This window comes from Macrobrachium rosenbergii, chromosome 1 (genome assembly GCF_040412425.1).
Source record: "Macrobrachium rosenbergii isolate ZJJX-2024 chromosome 1, ASM4041242v1, whole genome shotgun sequence".
Taxonomy (NCBI): Eukaryota; Metazoa; Arthropoda; class Malacostraca; order Decapoda; family Palaemonidae; genus Macrobrachium; species Macrobrachium rosenbergii.
This window is the reverse complement of record NC_089741.1, coordinates 18,614,419-18,641,344: the sequence shown is the minus strand read 5'-3', so window position 1 is coordinate 18,641,344 and position 26,926 is coordinate 18,614,419. Positions and strand designations below refer to the sequence as shown.

General features: G+C 41.7%; 1 protein-coding gene across 1 annotated transcript in view; it reads left to right on the top strand.

Moving 5' to 3' along the window:
• The first annotated feature begins 3,317 nt into the window (after window positions 1-3,317).
• The window catches only part of beg (malonyl-CoA-acyl carrier protein transacylase beg), a 104,863-nt gene continuing 81,254 nt past the window's right edge, over window positions 3,318-26,926 (top strand). Inside the window, 3 exon segments of the mRNA XM_067104938.1 lie at window positions 3,318-3,533; window positions 14,999-15,167; window positions 15,482-15,632. Of these exon segments, the coding sequence (XP_066961039.1) occupies window positions 3,333-3,533; window positions 14,999-15,167; window positions 15,482-15,632 (521 nt within the window). The 5' untranslated portion in view covers window positions 3,318-3,332.

Sequence of the window (26,926 nt, the reverse complement as noted above, 5' to 3'; positions counted from 1 at the left end):
AATGAATGTGTATTGCTCGCGAAATATCTTGGCTGATATTTGCAACATTGATTTAGTGACGCAATACTCTGCAACACTTCCTACTTTTTCCCTCTGTTGTGGAATTTACCTGGTCTGTTCATTGATTAAACACCAACGTGCATTCCAAGTTTTGAGTCGTCAGCTCTCTCTTTCGATATATGTATGTACAGTAGGTATGTACGTATGTATGCATGTATGTATGTATGTGCTTCCACGCAATTTGCGTGAGAGGTAATGTTTGTTGAAGGGACAGCTGATGTTGATTGGTTGGAGCTGAACCACTCCAGTGTATATGTATGCTCACGTGTTTCGCACTGAAGCCATTTTTGTCGAAGGAGCAACTGCTGTGTTACTCAGCTTGTAACTAAATTAACCACTCCAGTTATAGGCGGACAAACTCCATGATGCATACATATTCATGTTTATACTTGTTCTTACAAGGGAATTGTCTCTCGTACAAGCAGACCGTATGTGAGAGGAATACTGCAAGGGCATGAAAAACAATCTGTATTTATCAACAATGAACTAATATGCAGAAAGGCCCCAGGTGCCCCACATTTGCCTCGACTTGGTGGAGAAATTATACGCGTCTTCATATATTCATATCGTGTTTAGATACGTCTGTTTTTTTGTTCTTTTTCAGTATAGCTGGCAAACTTCATGCAGCAACGAACACTGTACGTTTGAGGCTTCCCTTGAGACACCCTTGGTCACTGCTTAGCGAATAACACCACCAAAAACATGTTTATACAGATAAATAATGGTCTTATCGTCGTTTGTAACGATAGCTGTTGCTTAGTCATTCCGCATAAATAACTAAGATGAGGTAAATAAGAAAATATACATCGAAACTAAACACCTTCAGTAGTACGTTCGCACTTGAAAAGTTGCAAAATTAGCGACAGTAATAAGCATCAAATACGATTGCTGATGGAACGTTTCAATATTCGTAAGGGAAAGATTGTTGGCGGGGATGGGGAAGATGTGGCTGTATTCAACATCTACTTTCATATATATATATATATATATATATATATATATATATATATATATATATATATATATATATATATATATATATATCTGTGCTTATGTTTGGGATTTCTAGGTCACTGTAAAAGTAACATTTAGTAGCTATAGCCAGTTGGTTACCAAATAACCAGAGATCTCATGTCTTTGGTTGTACCATTGTCTCTAAACCAGTATTCCTGTACAGTCTTTGACGACCTTTGCGAGAAGATACCCTTAAGCATGCTGTCCTCTGTTTATTTATTTATCTATTGTATTATTAGCCTATTATATGTATGTATATATATATATATATATATATATATATATATATATATATATATATATATATATATATGTGTGTGTGTGTGTGTGTGTGTGTGTGTGTGTGTGTGTGTGGGCTCTTTCCATAGGACTATGTGCTTATTTTTTTTATAAATAAAAGCATTAGTAATTCAGTAATTGCTGCTGGCATCTTTACCGTGATAAAGAAAATACTGGTGTTAGTGTTTAGATGGTTGCTTATCCAGAATATTCATATAATCAACCGCCTCGGGAACGATTGCAAATCTTGCATCTCTTTATCATTGCTAAGTCGTACTGACTAAAACAACAGATAATGGATGGTTACTTAACATTGCTGTTAACTGCAGTAAATTCACAACATGTAGTAAATTACTATGATTGCATAAATATAGTGGCTGTTATTCAACGAAAACTGTATATCGTTATGCTATGTAAAATCAAATCTTGTATCGATTTATTTGTATGTCTTACTTGGGAATATGAAAATGGCAAGAAAGAGAGTTAATCAGCTGATGGATGTTATGGTGACGATAGGGGCAGTTGCAGGTATATCTGATCATTATTTGACTGAAGAAAAAATCAAGATAGATACGAATTGGAGAGTAAGGGGTGAGAACATGGCCGTAAATGCAACTAAAATAAGTGAACTGGATGAGTTGGAAGTGAGAAGAGCATATAAAGAGAAAGTGGATGGAAAATGGGCTAGGGTTATTGGGGGAGGTGAAGAAGTAGATGGGGAGGGCTGGAAGAGAGAATGAAAACTGAATATGCATGACAGAAGACCAGATCGTGTGCAGGTGCCCAAGAGAATTGATAGGCTAGTCAAGAAGAACTTAAAAGAGAAAAAGAAGGCTACCAATAAAGATAAAGAGAAGATGATCAAGAACTTTAGGAAGAATAAAAGGTTTTTCTACCGGGAAGTAAGTGAGGGGAGAAAGGTGTGATACAGTGGTTACTGAGTGGTTGATCATAGTTTGTAAGGTATGTCTGAATGTGGGAGAGATTTAAAAGGAATGAATGAAAGGAGTAATTGTTCTATAAGGTAAAGGTAAAAGCAACAGAGGCGACGGTAAGTATTTTGATTGAGAAATTAAAATAAATGACAAGGACTGGCAAGGTGGGAAAAGTACACAGGTTGAGACAAGAAATAGGGTACATAAATCAAGTTTTTGTAATGAAACATTTATGTGGCGGGTTTGAAAGTAAAGGGAAACAACTGTATGTGGCATACATGGACCTAGAAAAAGTATAAGTTTATGATAGAGAAGCAATGTTAAGGGTGTTGAAATATATAGATAATAAGTTGTTGACACTGTTTACAAAATTTTTAGATGGTTGCAAAGCAAATGCTGGAATATGTAGGCAAGAGAGTGACTGGTTTGGTGTGAAAGTAGGTCTAAAACAAGGATCTGTAAAGACCATATGGCTGTTTAATACCTTTGAGGATGGGGTGAAGCGAGAAGTCATTGACAGGACGGTTTATACAGAGACAAAGTTGCGGGGTTAGAAATGAGTCATGAATGGAGTGTGGGAAGGTTGATATTTATAGAGGATACACTCTTGATTGGGGATAGTGATGAGAAACTGCAGAGACTAGTAAAAGAGCCTGAAAGTGTTAACAAGAGAAGAAAGAAGAAAGTTGGCTGTAACTGTCAGTGAGAGTAAAGTTATAAAGGCAAATAGAAACCAGGATGATGAAGCTACGAATGTTGATATAGATACAGAAATTGAAGCAACTGATTCAAACAAGTACTTGGGAGTAAATACAATGGGTGACTGTAGGATGAGAGAAGTGAGCACAGAACAGATGAAAGAATAGCAGTAGTAGTATTTGCAAAAGATTAATTAGAGGCTTGACTTGTCTACGAAAGCCAAAATGGGATTGAAGTATTGTGGAACCAACTCTGTAGGCTAAATGGTGTGTGGCTGTCAAGTGGGAACGAAAGAATCAAAAGGTTGAAGTTGTTAAGTTGGACTGTTTGCGTATTATATGTGGAATGAGAAGAAATGACAGGGTGAGAAATGCGGGGAATAGTATACGTAAGGAAAAGGTTAGTGTGGGTGAAAGACTGGACCAGAGGATTCTTAGATGGTTAGGTCGTTCGGGAAGAACTGACGAAAAGTGTATAATTCAGAAGTGTCAAGGAGAAGGAAGAAAGAAAGGCCTAGAAAAGGGCTGGATAGACGGGGCGAAAGAGGTAACCACTGGAAAGGACGGCCTTGCATTCTGGAAATGCGAGACTGTATGCAACGTAAAGATGAGTGGCACAGAATATGTAGGGAGGCTTGATGCTCTGCTGGTGAGCCTGTTGTATAGTTCCAAAGCTGCTAATGTTTTGGAAGTTTTACTGCACAGGGGGTTCATACACGATTCAGCAGTTAAAGTTCGTTATTGGTAGTAAGCGTCGCCCGCACTTTTTTTTTTTTATAACTCCAACCCCTGTCAAGGATATGGTTTTCCTGTAGCCGTAGATTTATGATATATTAATAAGACAGAATACCGAATAATAAAGAATGCAGGACATATCGCATGATAAATACTTTCTTTTTTATACACTGGAGTTACGTTTAGTACCTCAAGGGTCGCATTTGTACTTTGTAAAAGCCTTTGGGTATTTTGACGATGGCCGTGTTAGCAAGTCAGAAGCCTCATCAAAAAGCAAGAAGAAGTTTTGTAAACAAAACAAATTTGCCGTGTGCATATAACACGCTTGGTCAGGTAACTGTATTGATATTTTCAATTTTGTGTAAAGTAGGTAATTGTATTGTATGCATATTCATCCGATAATGTTTACCCATTACAATTCATATGAAAGAAAGACTATTAGATTATTGTAGAACGTTTACAACTTTTCAGGAGTAATCCTAGGATGGTGAATGCCAGCTTATGCTTAGCTTTGATATTGTGGAATAGCCTATTGTACGTCACCCATTCACAGTTCAATAAATTTATGACCGTTAGGTTATGCTACCGTGTACATCAATAGCTGATAGGCTAACTTATTGGAGATGGCTTAATATAAGGACAAGGCTAGTGTTTCATAGATTTTATTGTGGACGTTAGATACTATACAGTACCCATCTTAGTTTGGAATGTAGGTTTGATTGATAAATTAATTTACGAGCAAGAAATTGGCGGGTAGTTTGCAGAACAACGAAAGCAGGCTCTAACACTACCTCTGACTGGAAGCTTAGGCTAGTCCATGTTTCCAGTGTTTAGTGTTACTTGTGGGGTCCAAGTGAGTGAAGCTCTCCCACCCAGGGTAGGGCATGTTGCCCTAAGTCAGAGTGGGAAGGTAAGGTCTGGTTAGGCCAGCAGGTAGCGTGCTAGGAAAGGTTAGATTTGTTTTTGTCAGTGGAATCTGTGTCCGTCGTTCTCAGCTGCCCCAAACTGGCAAAGGGAATTGTTCATAAAAGTGGGTAGCATTTATGCAGTCGTGCTGTAACATCACCAAGGGTGTAGGGAGGATTGAAGGTATGTTTGACAGAGAATGTCTGGTTACTTGTTAATTGAGTATTTCTTTGTGGTTTTTCAGAATATTTTTCTGATATATTACCACTACTGTCAGAAATTAATACATACTATAGTCCTGAGATGAAGTTATTTAGCATAAATTGCAGCCTGTGCTTGTGACTGTGATGGCTTTGCCTTATTTGTTAATGATAATATATAGGTGGTTTTATGTTTATTCTGTTGGTAAGTGACTAAGTGGTGTGCTTCACTTTAGGTCAGGTTTGATTCTTTGTCTGAGGTCTTGTTGTGTGGGTCCAGTTGGTTGGGATGGCCAACCCCTTCTGGTCAGTTTTGACAAAATGCCTCAGTTATTTTAGATTAAGAATGGGTAGATTAGTGTTTCCTCATAAATTTGCCATTCTTTACAGTATAAGCAATAATCAAAAGTCCTTGTAGTAATTAAAAATCTTCAGAAACATACTTTTTTATGCAGATTGTTCCAAATTACAAAAGAAATATAAAGATCTTTTAATTTGCATAGATACCAGTTTCACATATTTCATAATATGATTTTCCACTATCACTACCATATGATTTGTATGTGGATGTTTAGTAAGTTGTGGTTGAAAATTTGTTATGAAAAAGGTAGACAGGTGGCTGTTAATTAGTGTCTTAGACTACCAAATTTTTTACTCACTGTTAAGAATGAGACCATATATAGGCTAAACAAATACCAATTATAAATAGTGCTTATTACCTGCCAGTCTCCTGGTAACTCTGCAACAGAAATGGTGTAGAAGGAAATTATTCAGATTGACAATATTAAAAGAAATACCATTACAACTCTGAGCTCTTTGTAAAAATTTTACAGGATTGGTGAGGCTTTAGGGATGTGAAAGTGAAGTGCCTGCCTCTTGACTGTAAGGGGATCTCCTCATAAATGGAAAGTTCAGTCCGTGCACCCCACACAGTGTGCTTTGATCCTTAGCTACACCCACTTACTCTAAATCTGTTCCCACTTCATTTCCACCATCTTGCTGTCAAACTTATCTTATAATTAATACATAGTGCAACTGTGGATTTTTCTTCCAGTTCCATCTTTGAGTCCTTGAACTTCAGCTTATTTATTTCTGGATCTCTATTATCTTGATATCCAACCATTCCGTATCTCTCTTTTTGCCATTTTAAGCCCTGATTGGCTGAAAGTGCTGCAGTGCTTATGTTTATTTTATGGTTAATTCATTCATGATGGGATCTGAGTTGGGAACTGGAATGTGTGGGTAGAAGAAAATGAAATAGATGAGTACAGATAGGCGTCGACTTGCAACAAGTGCATTTTACGACAATCCGCGTTTAAAACGGTAACGAAAAAAATTATGAAAAGGAACCTAAAACATAATTTATAAAACATTGTGCAGCAGGCAGCACTTACGAGTAGTAGTCCTAGGATGCATGTAAAACAGGCCTTGCACTATCAAACATGTATATCCAGAATGGTATATGATTATATAATTAAAGAATTTAAGAATGTTTGGCTAGATTGGAAGGATGTATTAAAAATTTAATACTCATCCATCTAAAATATTTACACCAAAGTTCTCAAACGCACACCAGCTGCAGTCTGTAAGGGTGTATGATAAAAAATGTTTGATAGTTTGTGGCCCACCTAACAAGCATGAACACAGATGCATCTACTTTCATTTCTCTCTCTCTCTCTCTCTCTCTCTCTCTCTCTCTCTCTCTCTCGTGCTATTGAGAACAATAGCTGTCTTTTATGATTCATTTACTGTTTGAAAAGTTTTTAATAAGCTGCAGTATGTTGACTAAAAGGACACGTTCATCATCAACAATTCAGCGAGCCAAAAAAGGCTTGAAAGGATATCTACTTTGAATTAAAAGTGTATGTGATTAATCAGTACCAAGGGGGAAAAAGAATAAGGACGATAGCATATGACTTAGAAATTCCCCATTCAACAGTTGACAATTCTTAAGGATCGAGAACGCACGCGTGAAGCTGTTTAAAGATTTGCTTCGATGAACTCTACTGTAATTGCGAAGTAATGGTAAGGGTCAATCCGGGAAATGGAACAGTTATCAATGGTGTGGATAGAGGACCAAATTAAAAAATGAACACCATTCAGCCTTAATACCATCCAGGCAAAGGCTAGAAATCTGTTTCAGACCCTTAAGGAATGTGCAGGTGGTGACTGTCAAGAATTCATCGCAAGTACTGGATGGTTCAAAAGGTTCAAAAGAAGATTCAGTTTGCATAATGTTTGGGTAACAAGGAAGGCAGCAGGAAAGTTCATTGATAGTTTTGGTGAATTCATAAAAGAAAAAGGAAAAAGTATTACAACATTTTCCATGCAAAAACTGAGTTAATTACCATTCTCAGAATAAACTCACCAAAGAAAAAAAAAAAATTTTAGTATTATACTGTAAATGCGAAAGCGTATACAGGCAGTTCCCAGGTTACGACGGGCTTGGCTTACGACGTTCTGAGTTTACTACACTCTTCAAATATATTCATCAAAAATGATTTCCCGGGTTACAACGCATGTTCCAGGTTTACAATGACGACAACGCTGATCCGATGGAAGAAATATGGCCCCTTAAAGGTAGGATGGTCAACATTTGGAGGTTTTGTGATAAAAAGTAAATCAAAATGCAGTTTATGTCGTTTTCAAGACGCCTAAAGTTTAAAAGTAAGGTTTTCTTACGATTTTAGACAATATTTCGGGTTACAACGATATTCGGCTTACGACGCGGCATCGGAATGGAATCCTTGTTGTAAGGCGGGGTCTGCCTGTACAACGCATGCACTCCACACGTGATATGTAAACATCTTAAAAACGTTGTGTAACCTTATGACGAAATGGAAACTGGTTGAGATCAAGCCAGCTAGAGATCAGTAATAGTAATACTTTCCAACACTGTACAGAATTACTGTGGTGTGTTATTCATCAGAGTCAACTGAAATAGGGTTTAACTGATTTTATTTTGGGTACAGTTACCAGTGGCTTACCACCGAAGCTATGAAACGTAGATGTAAACATGGGGCAAGTTACAAAACATTGAGATGAATTGGAAAATTAATTAGTTAAATGAAATATATTAAAAATGATAACATTTTCTCTTGTGTACTTTGAATATATAAGTATGATGTCCAGTTAAAAGTAAAAAAAAAAAAAAGCTAAATTGTGTCCCCTTGCGTAGGATGAAACACCACATGTAAGCAAGATGTAAACATGGGGTAAGTTACATATACGAAAGGTAAGCTACATACACAGGGTTTCCATGATATTACCATGAAAAATGAGAAATCAATGATTGCAATAGAACAGAAGATTGAAAATATCCTTTTAATATATTTCTTAAAAACAGTAAACTAAGAATCTAGTCTACAGCACAGTATGAGTGACGTAATACTCACTAGTATACAGTTCGTGGTAAGGAAATTCAACAATGTAAAAAGGCAAATTTACTGAATTCTTAGTAAAACAAATGAATATAATCATTATTGTAAAGAATGACAAGAAAGTTACTGTATAAAAGTATAGTACAGTACTGCACTTATAGTGATAAAACCACGGTAGGCTGTAGGTAAAAGGAGTTAGGCTATGGGGTAGCCTATATATGCCTGTAGACTGAATTGCAAACTGATTTACATTAAAAATGACTTACGACATGTGTTCAAGAACCTAACCCCGTTGTAACTCGACGCGTACCTGTACTGAGAGCAGTAGTGGATTCGTGTACAGGCAGTCCCCGGTTATTGGCGACCCGGTTTTTTGGTGCTTGTCTAGCAGCGAAAATCGGTGATTTTCAGTGCCAATATGCGCCAATGTCCAATTACTGGCACCGATAATAGTGTATTGGCACCAATACATATCTAACAGAGGCGCTGATAACCGAAAATCGGCAATTCGGCGGAGACTACCTGTATTCAGTTACTGCCCAACTTACGAATGAGTTACGTTCTGGACAGCTGTTCGCGTCTTGAATTGTTCATAAGTTGGTTTTCGAAGTTATTTTAAAGGTACTGTACTTTTCATGCCTATTTAAGTATGAGATATAAAGTCAATACAGTACTGTACATTTTTTTAATACTAAAACAGTATACTGTACATACTGGATTTTACAGGTGAATTTATTAATACAAATGATACATAAAGCCTAAGTAAATTGTGATAATAATACAGTTGTTTTTCTTAACTTTGAAACTGGTAGAGTAGGCTTGAGACGATGAATGAAATATGTTGTGTTTACATTCCTGCATTAACTCGGGAGGCGTGGATTATGTAATTTTCATTGCTTTTAAATCATGCAGTATTATAAAGAATTACTTTGGATGTTAGAAAGCGATAAAAAGGAGAAAACAAAATTTACATTCGTGCAACATTTAAAATTTAATATTTTTTCTGTTTTGAAAGGTATGAACCTGGAGAGAATTTCGCAGGGGCAGCGCCTAACATTGGAAGTTCATAAAGTAAACAATGCACATTGCCATCTATTGACAAAAATGTGTACTTAACATATCCTATGGTGAGAGAAAATCTAGAAAATGGGAATTCATCAAAGAACGAGTTAAATGAGGAAGATAGAAATTTTTAGGGATATTTTACTAGTGGGAACGAGTATTCTCGTGATTGTAAGAAGAATACATGGTAGTTAATCACAAAAATACTCGGGACAATCAGGGAAGGGGTAAAGAAACAGGTTCTCATCCTTTGTGTTCGTTTGTTCTTACTGGGCAGAATAGGCACGCTGAGCAAAATTTGAACTTATGGGTGGCCAAGGGGGACATTTCAAACACAATTTTGCAACCCTGTTGCACATAAAGTGTCAGAGCACCCAGAGTCCGAAAGTTTAGTGTATGAGCGTCCAGCAGGGGACCATTCTGTGTCCAAGTGCCCATCGTATGAGCACCGTGTCCGAGCGCCCATTTTATGAGCGTTCAGTATCCACACTTCCAATTCGTGGGCACCCAGTGTCTGAACGTTCCGAGTTGAAAGGTTCAGTGTATGAATGTCCGGTTTATGGACGTCAAGTGTCCAAGCACCCAGAAGCCGAGTGCCCATCATATGGGCGCCCAGTGTCCGGGCTTCGAGCTCCCGACTGTCTAGTGTCCTCTAAGAGTGTCACGTCTTCTAAGTGTTTTGCGTCCGTTCCAGCATTGAGTGGGCGCCCAGTGTCCGAGCGTCCAGTGTCTGTGGGCACTTCCATTGATGTTCGTCCAGTGTCTGTGGGTGCTTCCATTGATGTTCGTCCACTTGTCAGTAAGCGTGCGGTGCCATACATAGGACAACCAGCACATGACATTTCAGATGAGTTACCTTCTGTTGTGTAAGGCCCGTCGTTGGCGCTGATTCAGCGCCAACTTGATAGTATTCTGAGCTTGCTTCAGAAACCAGCTCCTGTGGTTCAAGAACCTACAAACCCTCCGATGAAGCCCGTTTCCTCTGACGAGGAACCAGTGGAAGAGGAACAGCCTACGTTGAATTGTTCTGCTCTGCTAAGATATTTCTTGGTATGCTATCCTTCGTTCTTTTCTCCAGCTGCCCCTTCTTCTCCAGGCTCGGCCTTTTTGATGCAGCAACCTGCAGGAACTGCCAAGTTACCTCGTATGGTTTTGTCTTCTTCGTTGAGGAAAGCCTTTGCCTGTACCAACGACTGGTTGTCAGAAAAGAGTGATGTCGGGAAAGCGGTTTTCTCTACGCCTCCCTCCTGCTTGATATGGCAGAAGTATCTGTCGTGCGCAACTGGAGAAGTGCCTTCCTTTGGAATTTCTGCCTCCTCTCAAGGGGACTTCTCCAGTCTCATAGAGGCTTCACGTCACTCTGGTTTCTCCTCTGCAAGAATTTATTTTTACTGCGTCGGAGCTGGACCATCTTATTAAGGATATTTTTAATCTTGGAGGCCTTCAGCTTTCTTGAGTGGACGGTTGGTGCTGTAGCAACGAAGATAGAAGACTGCACCATGCTTCATGACAGCTTAGCTTTGGATTGGTTGGGGGTCCTAGCTTGCGCTGATAGGGCAGTGAGAGATGGCACCCAAGAGTTGGCAACTATCTTTACCACAGGAGTTCTGAAGAAACAAGATTTGTGGTGCTCGTTTACCACGAAGGGAGTCACCCCCTCTCAACGTTTGTCTCTCCTGTTTGCTCCTTTAGACAGGACCAGTTTATTCCCGCAAGAGACTCTGGAACAAGTAAGGGCCAAACTCCAGAAAAAATATACACAGGACCTTCTTGCTCAGTCCACCAAGAGGGCTAGGATCCCTGCTCAAGCTACTTCAACTGCCACAATTGCTAGGACATCATCTCCGTTGTCGCAGCAGCCCTTTCGAGGTGCTTGAGGTTGATTCCATTCCTGTCCTAGAACCAACCTCTGAACGACACAACCTGTCGGGAAGCCTGCCAGCAAGTCAGCCCCCCCTCGAAAGTGAGTCACCTGTCCTCTGTGTCCCAGTGGGAGAAGACTTCTTCATTTTTGGAGCAGGTGGAAGACCAGGAATGTAGAGCCGTGGGTACTAAAGGGGTCTTAAAAGAGGGCTATGCAATCCCTTTCAGGGAGAAACTTCCCTTAGTAACCTCTCCCATCAGCTTAATGGCCTACTCAGTAGGCTCGGAGAGGTTTTCAGTCCTGTCTTGGGAAGTTTCAGCTCTATTCGAGAAGCAAGTCGTGGAGGTGTCGAGGATATAGGCACAGAGGGGTTCTACAACCGCCTCTTCGTAGTTCCTGAGCCATCAGGAGGATGGAGACCTGTCTTGGACGTCAGTGCTCTGAACTTCTTTGTTCAAACAGCGAAGTTCAGAATGGAAACGAACCAGATGGTCTTGTCAGCCATCCATCGGGGAGACTGGATGGTCATGATCAACATGCAGGATGTGTACTTCCACGTTCCAGTTCTCACGGACTCCAGGAAGTATCTGAGGTTCATGTTCCAGGACAGTCTTCCAGTTCGGGCACTGTACTTCAGCCTCTCCACGGCCCCTCAAGTTTTTACATGGGTTCTTTCCCTTCTGGCAAAATGGTTGCATTTGATGGGGATAAACGTATCTCTATACCTCGACGACTGGCTCCTATGCTCCCCCTCAAGATCTCAGTGCACGGAGGACCTTCAGAAGACACTTCGACTCGCTGAAAAACTGGGAGCATTAATTAATTTCAAGAAATCACAACCAGTCCCAACTCAGTCAATTCTTTATTTGGGGATACAGTAGTGATAGATTCTATGAATTTTCAGGCTTTATTGTCCCAACAAGGGATTCAGAATTGTCTCAGAAAAGTCCGGGACTTCATATCTTGCCCATCCTGCTCAGCCAACATATGGATGAGTCTTCTAGGAATTCCATCGAGAAGTTTGTTCCATTGGGCAGGTTGCACACCAGAGTGTTGCAGTTTTACCTGAAGGCCAGCTGGCGCAGGAAGGTTTTCCCTGACTCGTTTGTCTTCAACATCACCCCCGAAATCAAGGAGAACCTTCGGTGGTGGCTAGTGAAGGACAGATTTGCAACAGGGAAGTCTGTTTCCAATGACCCCTGACCTAACGTCATACTCAGATGCTTCAGATCTGGGTTGGGGGGTGCTTCTCAATGGCATGGAGGTTTCAGGAACATGGTCCCCAACCAAAAGGAACCTTCACATCAGTGTGAAAGAGTTGAAGGCAATTCATCTAGCCCTTCAGTATTTTGCTGTGCATACTTTCAACAGGACAGTGGGAGTCCATTTGGACAGCATGACCGCCCTGGCCAATGTCAGGAACCAAGCAGGGATTCATTCATTTTCGCTCTACAAAGCGACCAAGGATTTTCTTTTGTGGGCACTAAGCAACAAGACCCGTGTTGTGACACGCTTCATCCAGGGCAAGATGAACGTCATTACAGATGAATTGAGTCGTGGCAAACAGGTTCTACTGACGGAGTGGACACTCAATCCACAGGTGTGCACTGACCTGTGGAGGCTGTAGGGGAAGCCATCAATAGACCTGTTTGCGACGCTGAGGAACCATCGTCTACCTCTGTATTTTTCTTCTGCTCCAGATCCTCAGGCATGGGTGATGGATGCCATGCTGCAGGATTGGTCAGATCTTGACGTAATATGCCTTCCCTTGTAGGGGCTTTCTTCTCTTACACAGTTGGAGCAGGATATTGGGAAGAAATCTGAAGGTTATTAAATGAAACTCTGACTTTCCTTAACCTAATTTATTACCTTAATACTACAGTTGTCTGAGACCTCAAAGAGAACTATACCTTATGTAAGGTCAAGGTGCATGAAGTAAGAGCAGTGGCTATGTCTTTGGCCTTCAGATGTAATCTGTCTCTCTCTTCAATCTTGCAGTCAACATATTGGAGATGCAAGTCAGTTTTTGCTATCCTCTACCTACTTGATATCAAAACAGTGTATGAAAAATGCAGTACTTTAGGTTTGTTCTTCGCAGCTGGTGTGGTATTGGGGAATGAAGCATAGGAGGAATGCCTTCTTTCCCTCTGTCCACTCTCCTTGAATTTGTTGCACTTCTTGGGAAGTCTGGTGAGCAGTGTGTTGTGAGTGCCACCAGTCTTTGTTTTTTATGGTTTTGGTTAAGATTTTTGTGTGGGGTGTTGGTTAAGATGTTATCTGGTCATTTATTTTCATTGTACTGTGCCCAGGGCAAGGGCATATACACATATTTATTTATGTGTCTTCTTGGATTGTAAGCTTTGGCAACCTGTGATAGACTCCTACATTTCAAAGCACCCACTTAAGTAGAGGCGACTCTTGACTCTACCGCCACGCCACTACAGGTTGAGAGGAGCTTTGACCAGAGGCAGTACCTGTCTGCTGTAGCTCCCTCACCAGGTAAGGTTACAACAAGCATTTCATGATGCTAGCTAAATTTTCTATTCCAAATTCTTCTCCATATCTGAGTTGTTTTTGGGGTAGTATATGTCCATTCATCCCACTGCCTTTCAATGTGGGATTCAGCTATGTAATTACAGCATTTGGTAAGCTACTTTTAAAAAAATGTCATTTTATTAAAAAAATGACATTTTTATAATAAAGTTTTATATGTACTTTCCAAATAATTACATGATCAGTGGCCCTCCTTCCTCCCCTCTCTTGGACATAGAGCAGAAACGAATTGAGCTCTTTAGCTATGTTGTACCTATTCTTTCCCGAAAGTGGGCGGGCTAGTCTACCTACAGTATACCCAAAACAAAAGAACACTACCGCAAATTTTAAATTTTGAGTTGCTGCATAAAGTAGAAACTAATAGCTATGTAATTATTTGGTAAGTGTATATAAAACTTTATTTTATTATAAAAAAGACATTTTTATATGAATCATATTGCTCATGAATATATCCTAAGTTTTTAACTTTTTAATTCATATGGAATCTTATCGAAGAATATGGTGGTGTGAGGTGACATACTTTTTAAACCCTTTGTTGCATCGTGCTTCCAGGGATGGTATGTTTATTTGCATCTAACATAGTGTATGTTGCAAGGTGATACCCTGAGTCTGTTAGATATACCTGTAGTCTGTGCATTTGTCAACTTTTCCATCATTTATAAGTGTTCTCCATGATTCTGCATTTTGTTGTGTTCTTGCAGCTGCTTTTTATTTTTTACACCTTGTTTCCTGTAAGGTGGGGTCCATTACAGTACACATATGTGAAGGAACTGGAGTTGTTTCACCGTGACACAGATTACTAAGTATGATAATATTATCCAAGATTGAGATAGGTGAAGGATAGTAAGTGGATTGTACTGTAACTCACAAAACGTAGTGACAAGAACTGGAGAAATACTGTACTGCTGGACACTTCTTTTTTATCAAGACTGTATGCCAGTTAGTGTAGGGTGCACTGATATTCAAGGTTTTGTGTTTGTGCAGTTGTTCAGAATCTTATTTTTTTTCTTTTTTATAAAATATGGGTACTGTACAGAAAACAGAATTTTCAAATTGACCGTGCAAGGCTTAACTTTAGTTTTATATAATATATTTGTTATTCTGTAGGACTTTCTGTAAATAAAATATGTAATTCACAATTACATATTTGTGTTGGTATTACTTTTATTTTTAGTTTTCTATTTTATTTGTATTTTTGATTGCGTACATTAATGTCAGCACAGGACTATTATTGTGTACTGTACTTGAACGGTAAAGTACTGTACTAAGAATGATTCAACTGCTTAATCAAAGTGCTTACATTTTTTTTTAGATTGTACACGAGATGTGGCGTCAGCTATTACGATGTAAGGTGAATGCATTAGCAATAAGGGATGAGTCTTTGATTCCTGTATTGCACCGTAGACTTTCTACTACTGTCAATCTTTTATTTAATGGCTCCCTACAAAGACCTTCAACAGTGAAAGTTAGCAGTGAGGAAGGTAAGTTTAGTCATTTTTTCATGTCATACTTTAATAACTCATTACAAGTCAAACCTTTGTTAACCAATCTTTCATATGCCGGTTGAAGAGATTGACAAGCCTGTGAAATATTTGATAAATATTGAGCCTTCTGCCTGTCATTGTACAATTGCGAGGCTACAGCTTTATCATAGCAAAGTTAGATTGCTTTTTATGTTGTTTAGTGTCCTCATTTAAAAAATGAGAGCTGTCTGGTTAACTGAATGTCATATGTAGCTATAAAATCTTAATGTATCTGAGAGTATATTTTTAGTAATATTTCATTGCTTTTTCAGACGTACAAAAAGAGCAAAATCATGATGAAAAATATTCCTCTGAATCTCCAAAACAACTTCTTGAAAACTCAAGTGTCAATACAGATACAGCACCCCTTGGTCCAGACGATATATGGAGTGATGGGCCTTACCCAACGAAGAGCAACTATAGGTGAGGTTTTGCTAGTTAGACCATTTTTTCTTCATAGGTTTTGCTAGTTAGACCATTTTTTCTTCATAGCAGAGTACATGCATCTTCACATTATTTAAGATTCACTTATTAATTGTTATGAATACAAAATATAAATGTAATAACCACAGTGCCCTCTTACAATTACTTATGTATCTGGTAAAAAGTGATAAGTAGATTCTGTATACTAAATATAAAATTTATAAAATCAATAAAAACCCATAAAATTTATAAAATCAATAAAAACCCATTACTGTTAGTGTAGCCCATTTAACTGTCTGCAGAAATGTTATTGGTACTGTACTGTAGTCCTATAAAAAATAGTAATATACTTACTGCTTTTAGGATGGTATGTGCACAGGTGGGTCCTCCAGGTTCCAGTAACAAACTGGATCTCTTATTTTGAACCAGTTATGATAGAGCCTGGTGGTCAGAAGGGCACTTTTAATTAGAATAAAGGATCTCTTCTGGAAAAAAAATGTTGCTTATGCAAAATTTAATTATTTTTTCATCACATATCCATCACTTTTACTTCACTCTAAATAGCAACTCATAAAGGGTTTGGTCAAGCTGTTGCATCCAAGCTGATACCAGAGCAGTCTTCCCAAAAAGAGAAACATATGGTACCTGAAAAGCTGTGAGGGCTAACAAGGAGTGGTGAGATGGACAGGAGCCTTGTTGGTAAAATAGCTAATTGCCAGACTTGATTAGATGATCAGTGGGCCTTTACCTAGTCTGTAAGGTGTAGAGGCAAAGTGTCCCTGGATGTTTTACACCCAGTATGTAGCAAAAAAGGGTGAGACCGGATGGGAAGACGAGGAAGATTAACTTTGTTGTTGCTGTGCATCACAAACAGATACTCTAGTGGCATACCTCAAGTTACCACATTATCTTGTATACCCAGGGTGAGCTGTCCCTTCTGCAAGGAAGCATTTGATTCCATCTGCTCAGGGAGTCAGACACTACATTGTACCTTCCTGGTATTAACCTAGCAAAAGTTGGATATCCATGGCTAACAGACACAGAATTTCTATTTTTGTTCCTCACTGGTTCTTGAAATAGGCTACAGTCATCGAGTTGTCATGACTCGGCTAATTCTTCCTGAAACATGGGGAGGCAAAAGGCTTTCAGAAAGCAGGAAAGCCTGCCTTGAGTTTCTTGAAGTTTTTAGGTGTCTGTGAACAGAAGCATTCTTCGAGTTGTAGGAAATTGAAGGATACCTATTTGAAGATACACCGTGCGGGGTTTCTTCCCATCAGATTTTACACCTCCCTCAGTACAAGTTCTGGAAATTTGTGTAGGTGTGGCTCTGAAACAGTCTGAGGGATGAGTTTCCCCATCAAGATGATTAGTCTTATTAAATGCTACCACATCTTGGTAGGTAGATGGGGCTCTTGTCTAGAGGAACTTCTAGTTTCTCTGACGTTGTAAATACTGTTGTGATGTTGGTGGCTGCATCCTTACCTAGGCAAATTACTTTTCAGGTGGATTTAGAGGGGGCTTTTTGCTGTTGATTAGAGCCCTGAGATCAGAACATACCTGAAATAATGTGTGTGGATAGGTTTGCAATGCTCTGCAACTAAAGCAGCCATCATTAGCCAGTCATCGGCAGAAACAATGGCAGATGTATTTATTTTGGTCAGGCAGCCAGGAGAGGAAACTGGCTTATGGTTCCCATACAATTTCATCATCCATTGCAGAGAGGAATAGATTATGGAGATGAGGAAGAAGTATATACAACAGGAGGGGGACTTCCAGTAGGGAATAGGAGCTTCCAGTAGGGAATAGGAGTTTCCAGTAGGGAATAGGAGCTTCCAGTAGGTAATAGATTCAGCAGGGAATACAAGCATGCAGAAGGGAATAGGAGCTTCCAGTAGATAATAGATTTCAGCAGGGAATACAAGCATACAGAAGGGAATAGGAGCTTCCAAGAGGGAATAAGAGCTTTCAGAAAGGAATTGGAGTTTCCAGAATGGAATAGGAGTGTCCAGAATGGAATGAGAGCTTCAAGATGGGAATGGGAGCCTCCAGTAGGGAATAGGAGCTTCCAGCAGGGAAAAGGACTCTCCAGAAGGGAATAGGACTCTCCAGAAGGTATAGGAGCTTCCAGAAAGATATAGGAGCTTCCATAAAGACATAAAAGGTTCCAGAAGGGAATAGGAGCCTGATGCTGTAGCTGGGTCCACACAGCAACAGGAGCCAAGCTCCTGCTAAAACCTTTTGGTGTCATCACTAATCTGAAGCAAAGGGCCTGGAATTAATGGGCTGAGGTCACTGATGGTGGCCAAATCCTGTAGCCTTGGGGATTACAAATAGTTGCTTGTGAAAGCCCTAAAAGTGTGCATTGCATGTTTTTCCCAAGCATAATTACAAATCTAGAGTTAATATTCTAACTTAAAATTTGAAGGAAATAAAAAAAGAAAACTGAATCAGTAGAGCCAAACGCATCAAGCCATGGACCCACAAAATGCCACCACAAAATATAGTTGAGTATATTTACTGTAAATGTAGAGTAAGGTAATAGATGAAATGGATTACTGTATTCCCTTCCTATCAACCAATGTACAGTTTGTTAGTAGGGTATCCCAAACTTTTATCTAGACATGGTTTATCTAATCTGTAAATATGACTTGTGGTTTTTGCAATATTGAAAGTACAGCACAGTACAGTGTGTTCATTCTGTTTTTATATGTAAAAATATCATACTGAATTTCATCCATGCTGTACCGTACTGACAGCCTTGCCTCTTGTAGACAAATTTTTGCCATGCCTTAATGTTTGATATTTTGAAACAAAAAGGCAGGAGTGAAATAGGTAATGCATAAAATTTAGGTTAAACTGGAGGAAAAAAAGCAGTCCAAAATTAGTCCAGGTGTGGGGAAGAACACTGTCAGCTGCAACAGTAGACAGACACTATAGGTAATGTTTTTTATTGGGATTTGGAGGGACCATGCAGCCTACTGAGAGTAGCAGGTGGTGTTCTTTCTTTTTACAGGAATGGAGTGTCTGAGAAAGTTGTGCAGATAAACAAAAAAGGCTCAAGTAGAAGCAATGTGTGTTTTGAGGTAGTTCAGTGTGATTAATTATGGTGGATGCAGACTGGACATCATAAGGAAAGAACAGAATGTTATGTATTTATACAAATACAAGTTAATGTTGTACCAAAATAATTTACGTAATGCTGTGATCATAACAGAATCTGTAGTGAAGCAGTATCCAAACCCATTAATGTTTTGCATAAGTACCATTTGATGGTATCCTGTACATAATTAATTTATTCCTTACATTGCAAATTCTTGCAGTGGATTAGTAGAGTTGCCCAAGTTTGCAGAGAAAGAAACTAAGTTTTTGTGGTTGAAGGTTGTTTCACTTGTTGCTGTTTGGGTGTCACTTCCTTTTTTTTTTTTTTTGTAAACTGGTGTGGACATAGAAGCCCATAGTGATAACGTGAGGTTTTGTTCATGAGACTTACCTGTCAGATATATATATAGCTGTATTCTCTGATAGTCCGACAGAATTTCAAAACTTACGACACACGCAGTGGGAGATCAGGTGGTTAGTACCCATTCCCGCCGCTGGGAGGCGGGTATCAGGAACCATTCCCATTTTCTATTCAGATTTTCTCTGTCGCCGGTACTGTCAACACTTGTTTTCAGTACCTCCGTCTTGGATTTCAGATAAAACTTGGTTGTCACTTAAGTATTTGTTTGACTTTTGGTTTTTTGACTTGGACTGTGGCTAGGCATACGCTATTGTGGATTGTTTTGGATTTGGCTTTGTTTTTTCCTTGGATTAAGATGTCTGAATCTAGTTCTTCTAGTTATAGAGTTTGCCGTGTGCAAGACTGTAAGGTGAGGCTACCGAAAATTTCGGTAGATCCTCACACTGTATGCTCGGGGTGCAGGGGGCATGTTTGTTTGTTGAATGACCGATGCAAGGAGTGTGAATCTTTGTCTGATGCTAGTTGGAGGACTTATGATTCTTATGTGAGAAAGTTAGAGCGAGATAGGATCAGGAGGTGTTCTTCCAGAAGTGGTAGGAGTCAGGGTAGTGTTTTTTCACCTGCTAACCCTCCTGTAGACGTAGCTCTTCCTAACCCTGTGGTGTTGCCCCCGAGCCCCGGGGTTGTGTCTGCGGAAGGTGATGCCCTGGCGGTTATTATGTCTTCCATTCGTAACTTGGAAGCTAAAATGCTCGCTCTTCAAAGTGCTGTGAAGTGCAGTGATAGTGTCTGTCCCCCTAGTGTTGTGGAGGGGGCGTCAGATCGGCTGTATAATGCCTCTAGGTCTAGACCTCTGTCGGACTCCCAGGACTCAGGGAGTGGGCAAGTCGAAAGCCGCAAGAGGGTTACGCGGACCCCCCACCGATCTGGCGTCCCTTCGGCATGTCCTGATGACGCTTCCCAGGCTGCCAAGGATCGTGCTCGGGCACGAATCCTTAAGATTGCTTCTCATCCCCGATTCCTCCTCCCGCGTCGGGAGTGGAAATCTCGGGACTCTCGCCCTTTGAAGAGAAGCTTCAAAGAAGGGGACGCTTCACGTCCCTTTTCTCGTGACGCTCTTCGCTCTTCTCCGGAGGATTTTGACGCCATCCCGCCGCAGAAGAGGACCAGGACGTCATCGGACGATGATGCTTTTGAGCGCTCCGCTCACTCCAGAAAGAAAGCTGTTGCTTCCCCTGTGAGAAGGAAGAAGGCGTCCCCTCGCCCCTTGTCTTCTCACAGGATCAGCCCCTCTCCTGAGGAGGAGACTTCTCCTACTCGTAAGCTGCTGCTAGGCATGCAGAGGCAATTGGCTTCGTTAATGGCCCAGAAGGAGACTGATACGTGTCGTCGTCAGAAGGATTCCCGGCTGCCGATCAAGAGGTCCAAACCATCCCCTTCTCCTTCTCCACGTTCGTCGTCATCTCATGCTTCACCGCCCTCTAGAAGTCCTTTTGCTCAGCGCTTTACTGGTCTCGGCAGGGATCGCAATTTCCCTCTTTCTGAAGCTCTTCATGCTGCTGGGCTTGACGCCCCTCGTTACAACGCTCCTCTTGTTTCTCGCCAGGACGCTTCTCATGCTGCTAAGCATGACGCTCCTCATGCTGCTCGGCAAGACGCCTCCCTTGCTGCTCGACATGACGCCTCCCTTGCTGCTCGTCATGACGCCTCCCTGGCTGCTCGGCAAGATGCCTCCCTTGCTGCTCGGCAAGACGCCTCCCTTGCTGCTAGGCAAGACGCCCTCCTAAGCTGCTCGCTCTCATCAGGACGCTGCCGGATCGATCGTCAAGACGCTGCGTCGGGAATCTCGTCAGGGCGCCGTCAAAACGCTCGTCTAGACTCTTCTGCCCGAGACTTTCGTGACCCCTCTCGGACTTCTTCCAAGCAGAAGTCCCTTTTGCATGTTGGTCTGCAAGGGCTTCGTCCTCCCGGGTCTTCTCCTGCCCCTTCGGTTGTTCCTGTTGAAGAAGGAGAGCTGTCTAGCGCTTCGGATCCTGCAGTTGAGGATCAGTCCTCTACTTCTTCAGCTTCTTCCGACTACCAAGTCTTGACTAGGCTGCTGAAGGACTTGTTTGGGGACAAGTTTCAACCCTCTGTTCCTTGCCCTCCCCCCTCGCAGCTAACCTCGTCTAAATCACAAAAGTCTTCTGGTTTTGTGGAAATGGCTACGTCTCTCTCTACGAAGAGGGCCTTTAAGAAGGTTCAGGAGTGGATGGACTCCAGGAAGGCCCAGTGCAAGACTTCTTTCGCCCTGCCTCCGTCAAGATTGAGTGGAAAAGCAGGAATTTGGTACGAGACAGGAGAGGAGGTTGGTTGGAGAGTTCCTTCCTCTTCCCAAGGGGACTTTGCCAGCCTTGTGGACGCCCCCAGAAGGTCTCTCCTTTCATCAGCGAAGGTGTCCTGGTCTTTATCTGAAACTGATCACCATCTGAAAGGCCTCTTCAGGTCTTTGGAAGTTTTCAACTTTCTGGACTGGTGCCTGGGAGTCCTGGACTTGCAGGCTCGTAGCCCTGACTCCATTAGTCTGGGAGATTTGTTCAGCGTCCTATCCTGTATGGACAAGGCGGTTAGGGATGGCTCCGAAGAACTGGCTGCCCACTTCTGTACGGGGCTTTTAAAGAAGAGAGCCATTTACTGCAACTTCACTGCAAGTCGGTCTCTCCTTCTCAGAAGGCAGAGTTGTTGTTCGCTCCGCTTTCTAGCCATCTTTTTCCCCAGTCCTTAGTCAAGGATACGGCCGCCACTTTGCAAGAGAAGGCTACTCAGGACCTCCTGGCCCAGTCTTCTAGACGTCCAGCAGTCCCTTCGACTTCTTCCCTTGGGCAGGCTTCCAAGATTCAGAAGCCCTTTGTGGAGGACCCTCTTCTAGATCGTCCTTTCGAGGAAGAGGTCCCTCAAGAGGTAGAGCCCCTTCTAAGACCAGGGGCAAGAAATGACTCCGCGGACCTTCAGACACCGGTAGGAGCCAGGCTTCTTTCTTTTGCAAGAGCCTGGAGAGAGAGAGGGACGGACAACTGGTCCCTCCAAGTCATCGAAAAGGGATACAAGATCCCATTCCTCGTCTTGCCTCCGTTATGCACGAAACCCATAGATCTGTCGCCATCCTATCAGCAGCAGAAGCAGCAGATTCTCTTCGACCTGCTCGAGCAAATGCTCGAGAAGAGAGCTGTGGAACAGGTCTCAGATTTACAATCCCCGGGCTTTTACAACAGGCTGTTTCTGGTACCGAAGCAGTCAGGGGGATGGAGACCAGTTCTGGACGTCAGCAAGTTGAACCATTTCGTTCTGAAAGAAAAGTTCGTAATGGAGACGTCCCAGTCGGTCATGGGAGCCCTAAGACCAGGCGACTGGATGGTTTCTCTCGATCTCCAGGACGCCTACTTTCACGTCCCTATACATCCTCTATTGAGGAAATACCTGAGATTTGTCCTGCGGGGACAGGTATTTCAGTTCAGGGCTCTCTGCTTCGGACTCAGCACAGCTCCTATGGTATTCATGATTTTAATGAGGAATGTTGCGAGATGGCTTCGCCTTGGAGGAATAAGAGTCTCTCTTTATTTGGACGATTGGCTCATTCGAGCCTCGTCAATGACGAGGTGTCTGGAGGATCTTCACACGACTTTGAACTTGACGAAGTCCCTAGGACTTCTGGTGAATTTCGAAAAGTCCCATCTGACCCCGACTCAGTCCATCGTTTATCTGGGGATTCAGATGGATTCAGTGGCTTTTCGAGCTTTTCCGTCTCAAGAAAGACAACTACAGTGTTTAGACAAAGTTTCAGCCTTCCTGCGGAAAGAAACATGCTCGGTGAGGGAATGGATGAGTCTGCTGGGGACCATTTCATCGCTGGAGAAGTTTGTTTCCCTGGGGAGACTGCATCTCAGACCGCTTCAATTCTTCCTTGCAGAGAACTGGCAGGACAAGGAGAATCTGGAAGTTTCTCTGAGGATTTCGCCAAAGGTGAAGGATCACCTAAGGTGGTGGCTCGATCCATCAAAGTTGGCAGAAGGCCTTTCTCTCAAACTTCAGAACCCCGACCTAGTGTTGTTTTCCGACGTGTCCATCTCGGGGTGGGGAGCAACACCCGGGGGGGGGGACGAAGTGTCGGGCACCTGGAGAGGGGAACAGGTGTCCTGGCACATAAACCTCAAAGAATTGGGGGCGATTCAGTTGGCCCGTCTTTTCTTCGAGGGATGAGTCACGAACCGAGTTGTCCAGATGAACTCGGACAACACCACGGCTCTGTCATACCTCAAGAAACAGGGAGGAACTCACTCTCGGTCCCTGTTCGCCTTAGCAAAGGACATCCTTCTGTGGGCTCAGGCCCGGAATATCACGATCCTCACAAGGTTTGTTGCAGGCGTAGAGAACGTCCGTGCGGATCTTCTAAGTCGGCAACGACAACTGCTGCCGACCGAGTGGACCCTACACCAAGAGGTGTGTCAAGGACTGTGGAAGCTTTGGGGACGTCCATTGGTAGATCTCTTTGCAACTTCCAAGACGAAGAGACTTCCTCTTTACTGCTCCCCTGTACTCGACCCAGGAGCGCTCTCAGTAGACGCTCTTCTCTGGGATTGGACGGGGATGGACGTGTATGCCTTTCCCCCGTACAAAATCCTCGGAGAGGTCATCAGGAAGTTTGCGTCGTCGGAAGGGACGAGGATGACGTTAATCGCCCCGTTTTGGCCTTCGAGGGAATGGTTCACAGAGGTCATGTCCTTCCTAGTGGACTTTCCGAGATCTCTGCCCATGAGAGTCGATCTACTCAAACAACCCCACTTCGAGAGGTACCACAAAAACCTCCCCGCTCTGAGTCTAACTGCATTCAGACTATCGAGAAGCTGGCCAGAGCGAGAGGTTTTTCTAGACCAGTGGCGAGAGCTATTGCCAGAGCAAGAAGACTCTCTTCCAGTAATTTGTACCAATCGAAGTGGACCGTCTTTAGGAGATGGTGTAGAAAGAAGGGCATTTCCTCTACCACGACCTCTGTGAGCCAGATAGCAGACTTCCTCTTGTTTCTGAGGAGTGATGTCAAACTAGCAGTCCTGACTATCAAGGGATATAGGAGTATGCTATCATCCGTTTTTAGGCATAGAAACTTGGATCTGTCTAACAACAAAGACCTTCACGATCTATTTAGATCCTTCGAAACCTCGAAGGTGCCTCGGCAAAGGACTCCTTCTTGGAATTTGGATGTAGTGTTACGGTTCCTGATGTCCAGTTCTTTCGAACCTCTTCGTTCTGCGTCATTGAGGAACATTACCAGAAAGACTATTTTTCTAACCGCTCTAGCAACTGCGAAGAGGGTTAGCGAACTGCAAGCCTTTAGTAGACATATAGGCTTTAAAGGACATAACGCAGTTTGTTCTTTAAGCCCTACCTTTTTATCGAAAAATGAGAACCCGTCTAACCCTTGGCCCAAGAGCTTCGAAATCAAGGGTATGGCTGAGATCCTAATTCAAGAGCCAGAGAGAGTCCTTTGCCCTGTTAGGGCTCTCAAAGTCTACTTAGACAAGACGAAGGAAAGTCGAGGCCCCTCAGATAGTTTATGGTGTTCAGTAAAGAGACCGGACTTACCTATGTCAAAGAATGCTCTGGCTTTCTTTCTGAGGGACACGATTAAAGAAGCCCATTCATGCTGTCAAGACACTGATTTTAAACTTCTGAAAGTCAATGCTCACGAGGTGAGGGCGGTTGCAACTTCGGTGGCTTTTCAGAAGAATATGTCACTCAGTAACATTCTGGGTGCCACATTTTTGCGTAGCAACTCTGTGTTCGCTTCACACTACCTGAGAGATGTGAAGACGACATATGAGAACTGCTTCTCGCTAGGACCATACGTTTCATGCAGATACTTTCCTGGGGCAGGGGATGACACTCATCCTATCCTATAGAAAATGGTTGGATAGTGTTTTTATGGTTGTTGGGTCGACTGCCTGTGGCGGACTTCCCGCTCGTTAGCTTTAGTTGTGTTATCCTAACTTAGTTAGGCTTGGTCAGGTGGTTGGTTTTTACTTCGTTTGCCCTCATTGTATGGTCAATATGGTCTAGTCACATTGTGGTCACGCCCCCGTTGACAGATCATCTAGAACTCACCAGCTATACAGGTCACACCCTTGCTGGAGACTCTAGTTAAGCAGAAGCGGACTTGGGTGACAGTAATCACTAAGTCAGCTATGGTAACAGGTAAGGAACCAAGGTATCTTTCACCTACATGTAGTGTGTTTCCTAAATCCTCTTCTGTCTGTACCCACCTCCAATGGTGGTATTCAGCTATATATATATCTGACAGGTAAGTCTCATGAACAAAATGATATTTTAATGATAAAATAAAGTTTGTTCATACTTACCTGGCAGATATATATATTCATAGTGCCCGCCCACCTCCCCTCAGGAGACAGTGGCACTAGAAAATCTGAATAGAAAATGGGAATGGTTCCTGATACCCGCCTCCCAGCGGCGGGAATGGGTACTAACCACCTGATTTCCCACTGCGTGTGTCGTAAGTTTTGAAATTCTGTCAGACTATCAGAGAATACAGCTATATATATATCTGCCAGGTAAGTATGAACAAACTTTATTTTATCATTAAAATATCATATTTAAAAGTAAAGTGAAAATGAGTCATACTGTTTTTAGTGCAGGGTAAGATGATTTATGATTTATTAATGCAGCCCATAGAATTTCTTTAAGATTCTCTATTTCGTTTTCTGCTTCTGTATCCTGTTATTGCATAGGGAAGAGTATGATGGTGGTATTATATTATTATGTCTGAGGCTGATCTAGAATTGCATTGGGTTCCACAGGGGATACCAGTAATTTATACTGATGTAGTTTCAACAAATTTTCACAGTCCTTGTCATGGCAGTGCATTAGTAGTTTAACTTTGAGGATATCTGAGACACCAAAGTTATTTTTGTTTTGCCGAGTGATGTATGTATCACTCCCCATGCAGATGTACCATCTGCAGTAAGTTTGGTTGGCACACTGTGAGCTATCTCAGTGGTCTTTGCAGCATCCCCTTGGTCCTGACTCTGATGATTTATACCTTTTAACTTTCAACAATTCCCTCAGGTCTTTTCCTACCATGCTGTACTACTACTTGAACTTTAATGTCGAATTTAACCTTTTCCCTGAATTAACCCTGTGATGGCCAAAAAATGGGACTTGCTTGTTGTAAGATGGATTATGTCTGTATATAATATATAACAAATGTGTCTGTATGTTTGCAGGCTTGTTAAACTTCTCACTGAAGTGTAAGTTCAACAAAGAAAATTGAGTTAATATTGGATTGGTTGCACATTCAGGATCATAATAAAAACTCTTTAACCCAATTTGGGCATTCTTCATTGCTGTAGTAAAAAATTTCTTGATATTGCTTTTGTGTGAGGTAAAATGTGTAATGTGACTTGTTGATTTTTACGTAATATTGGAGGTTTTACTTTTTGTAATAAAAGTTCCAAAGGTGCTGTGTATATTGTAAAAGATAATTCATTTACTGTGCTAATTTACTGTAGTGTGTATGGGTTAAACATGGATCAAAGTGGTTGACTAAATTGGTTCTTAATTTGATTGAATGTCAGTGTTTTGTAAAAAGATTTAGAATGCATGCAGCAGATGTTAGAAGTGAGGAATTAATCATTCTCAAATATTTGGTTAGCATTATTTTTGCCAGAAATCAGCATTTTCTTCATGTGTTTACAGTATTCTTTTTAGAGGCAACTAAGTGGTAGCAGGCAAGTGGATAGTTTTATGCTTTAGAATGCAGATTTAGTGGCATTGGCTCACAGTAGGC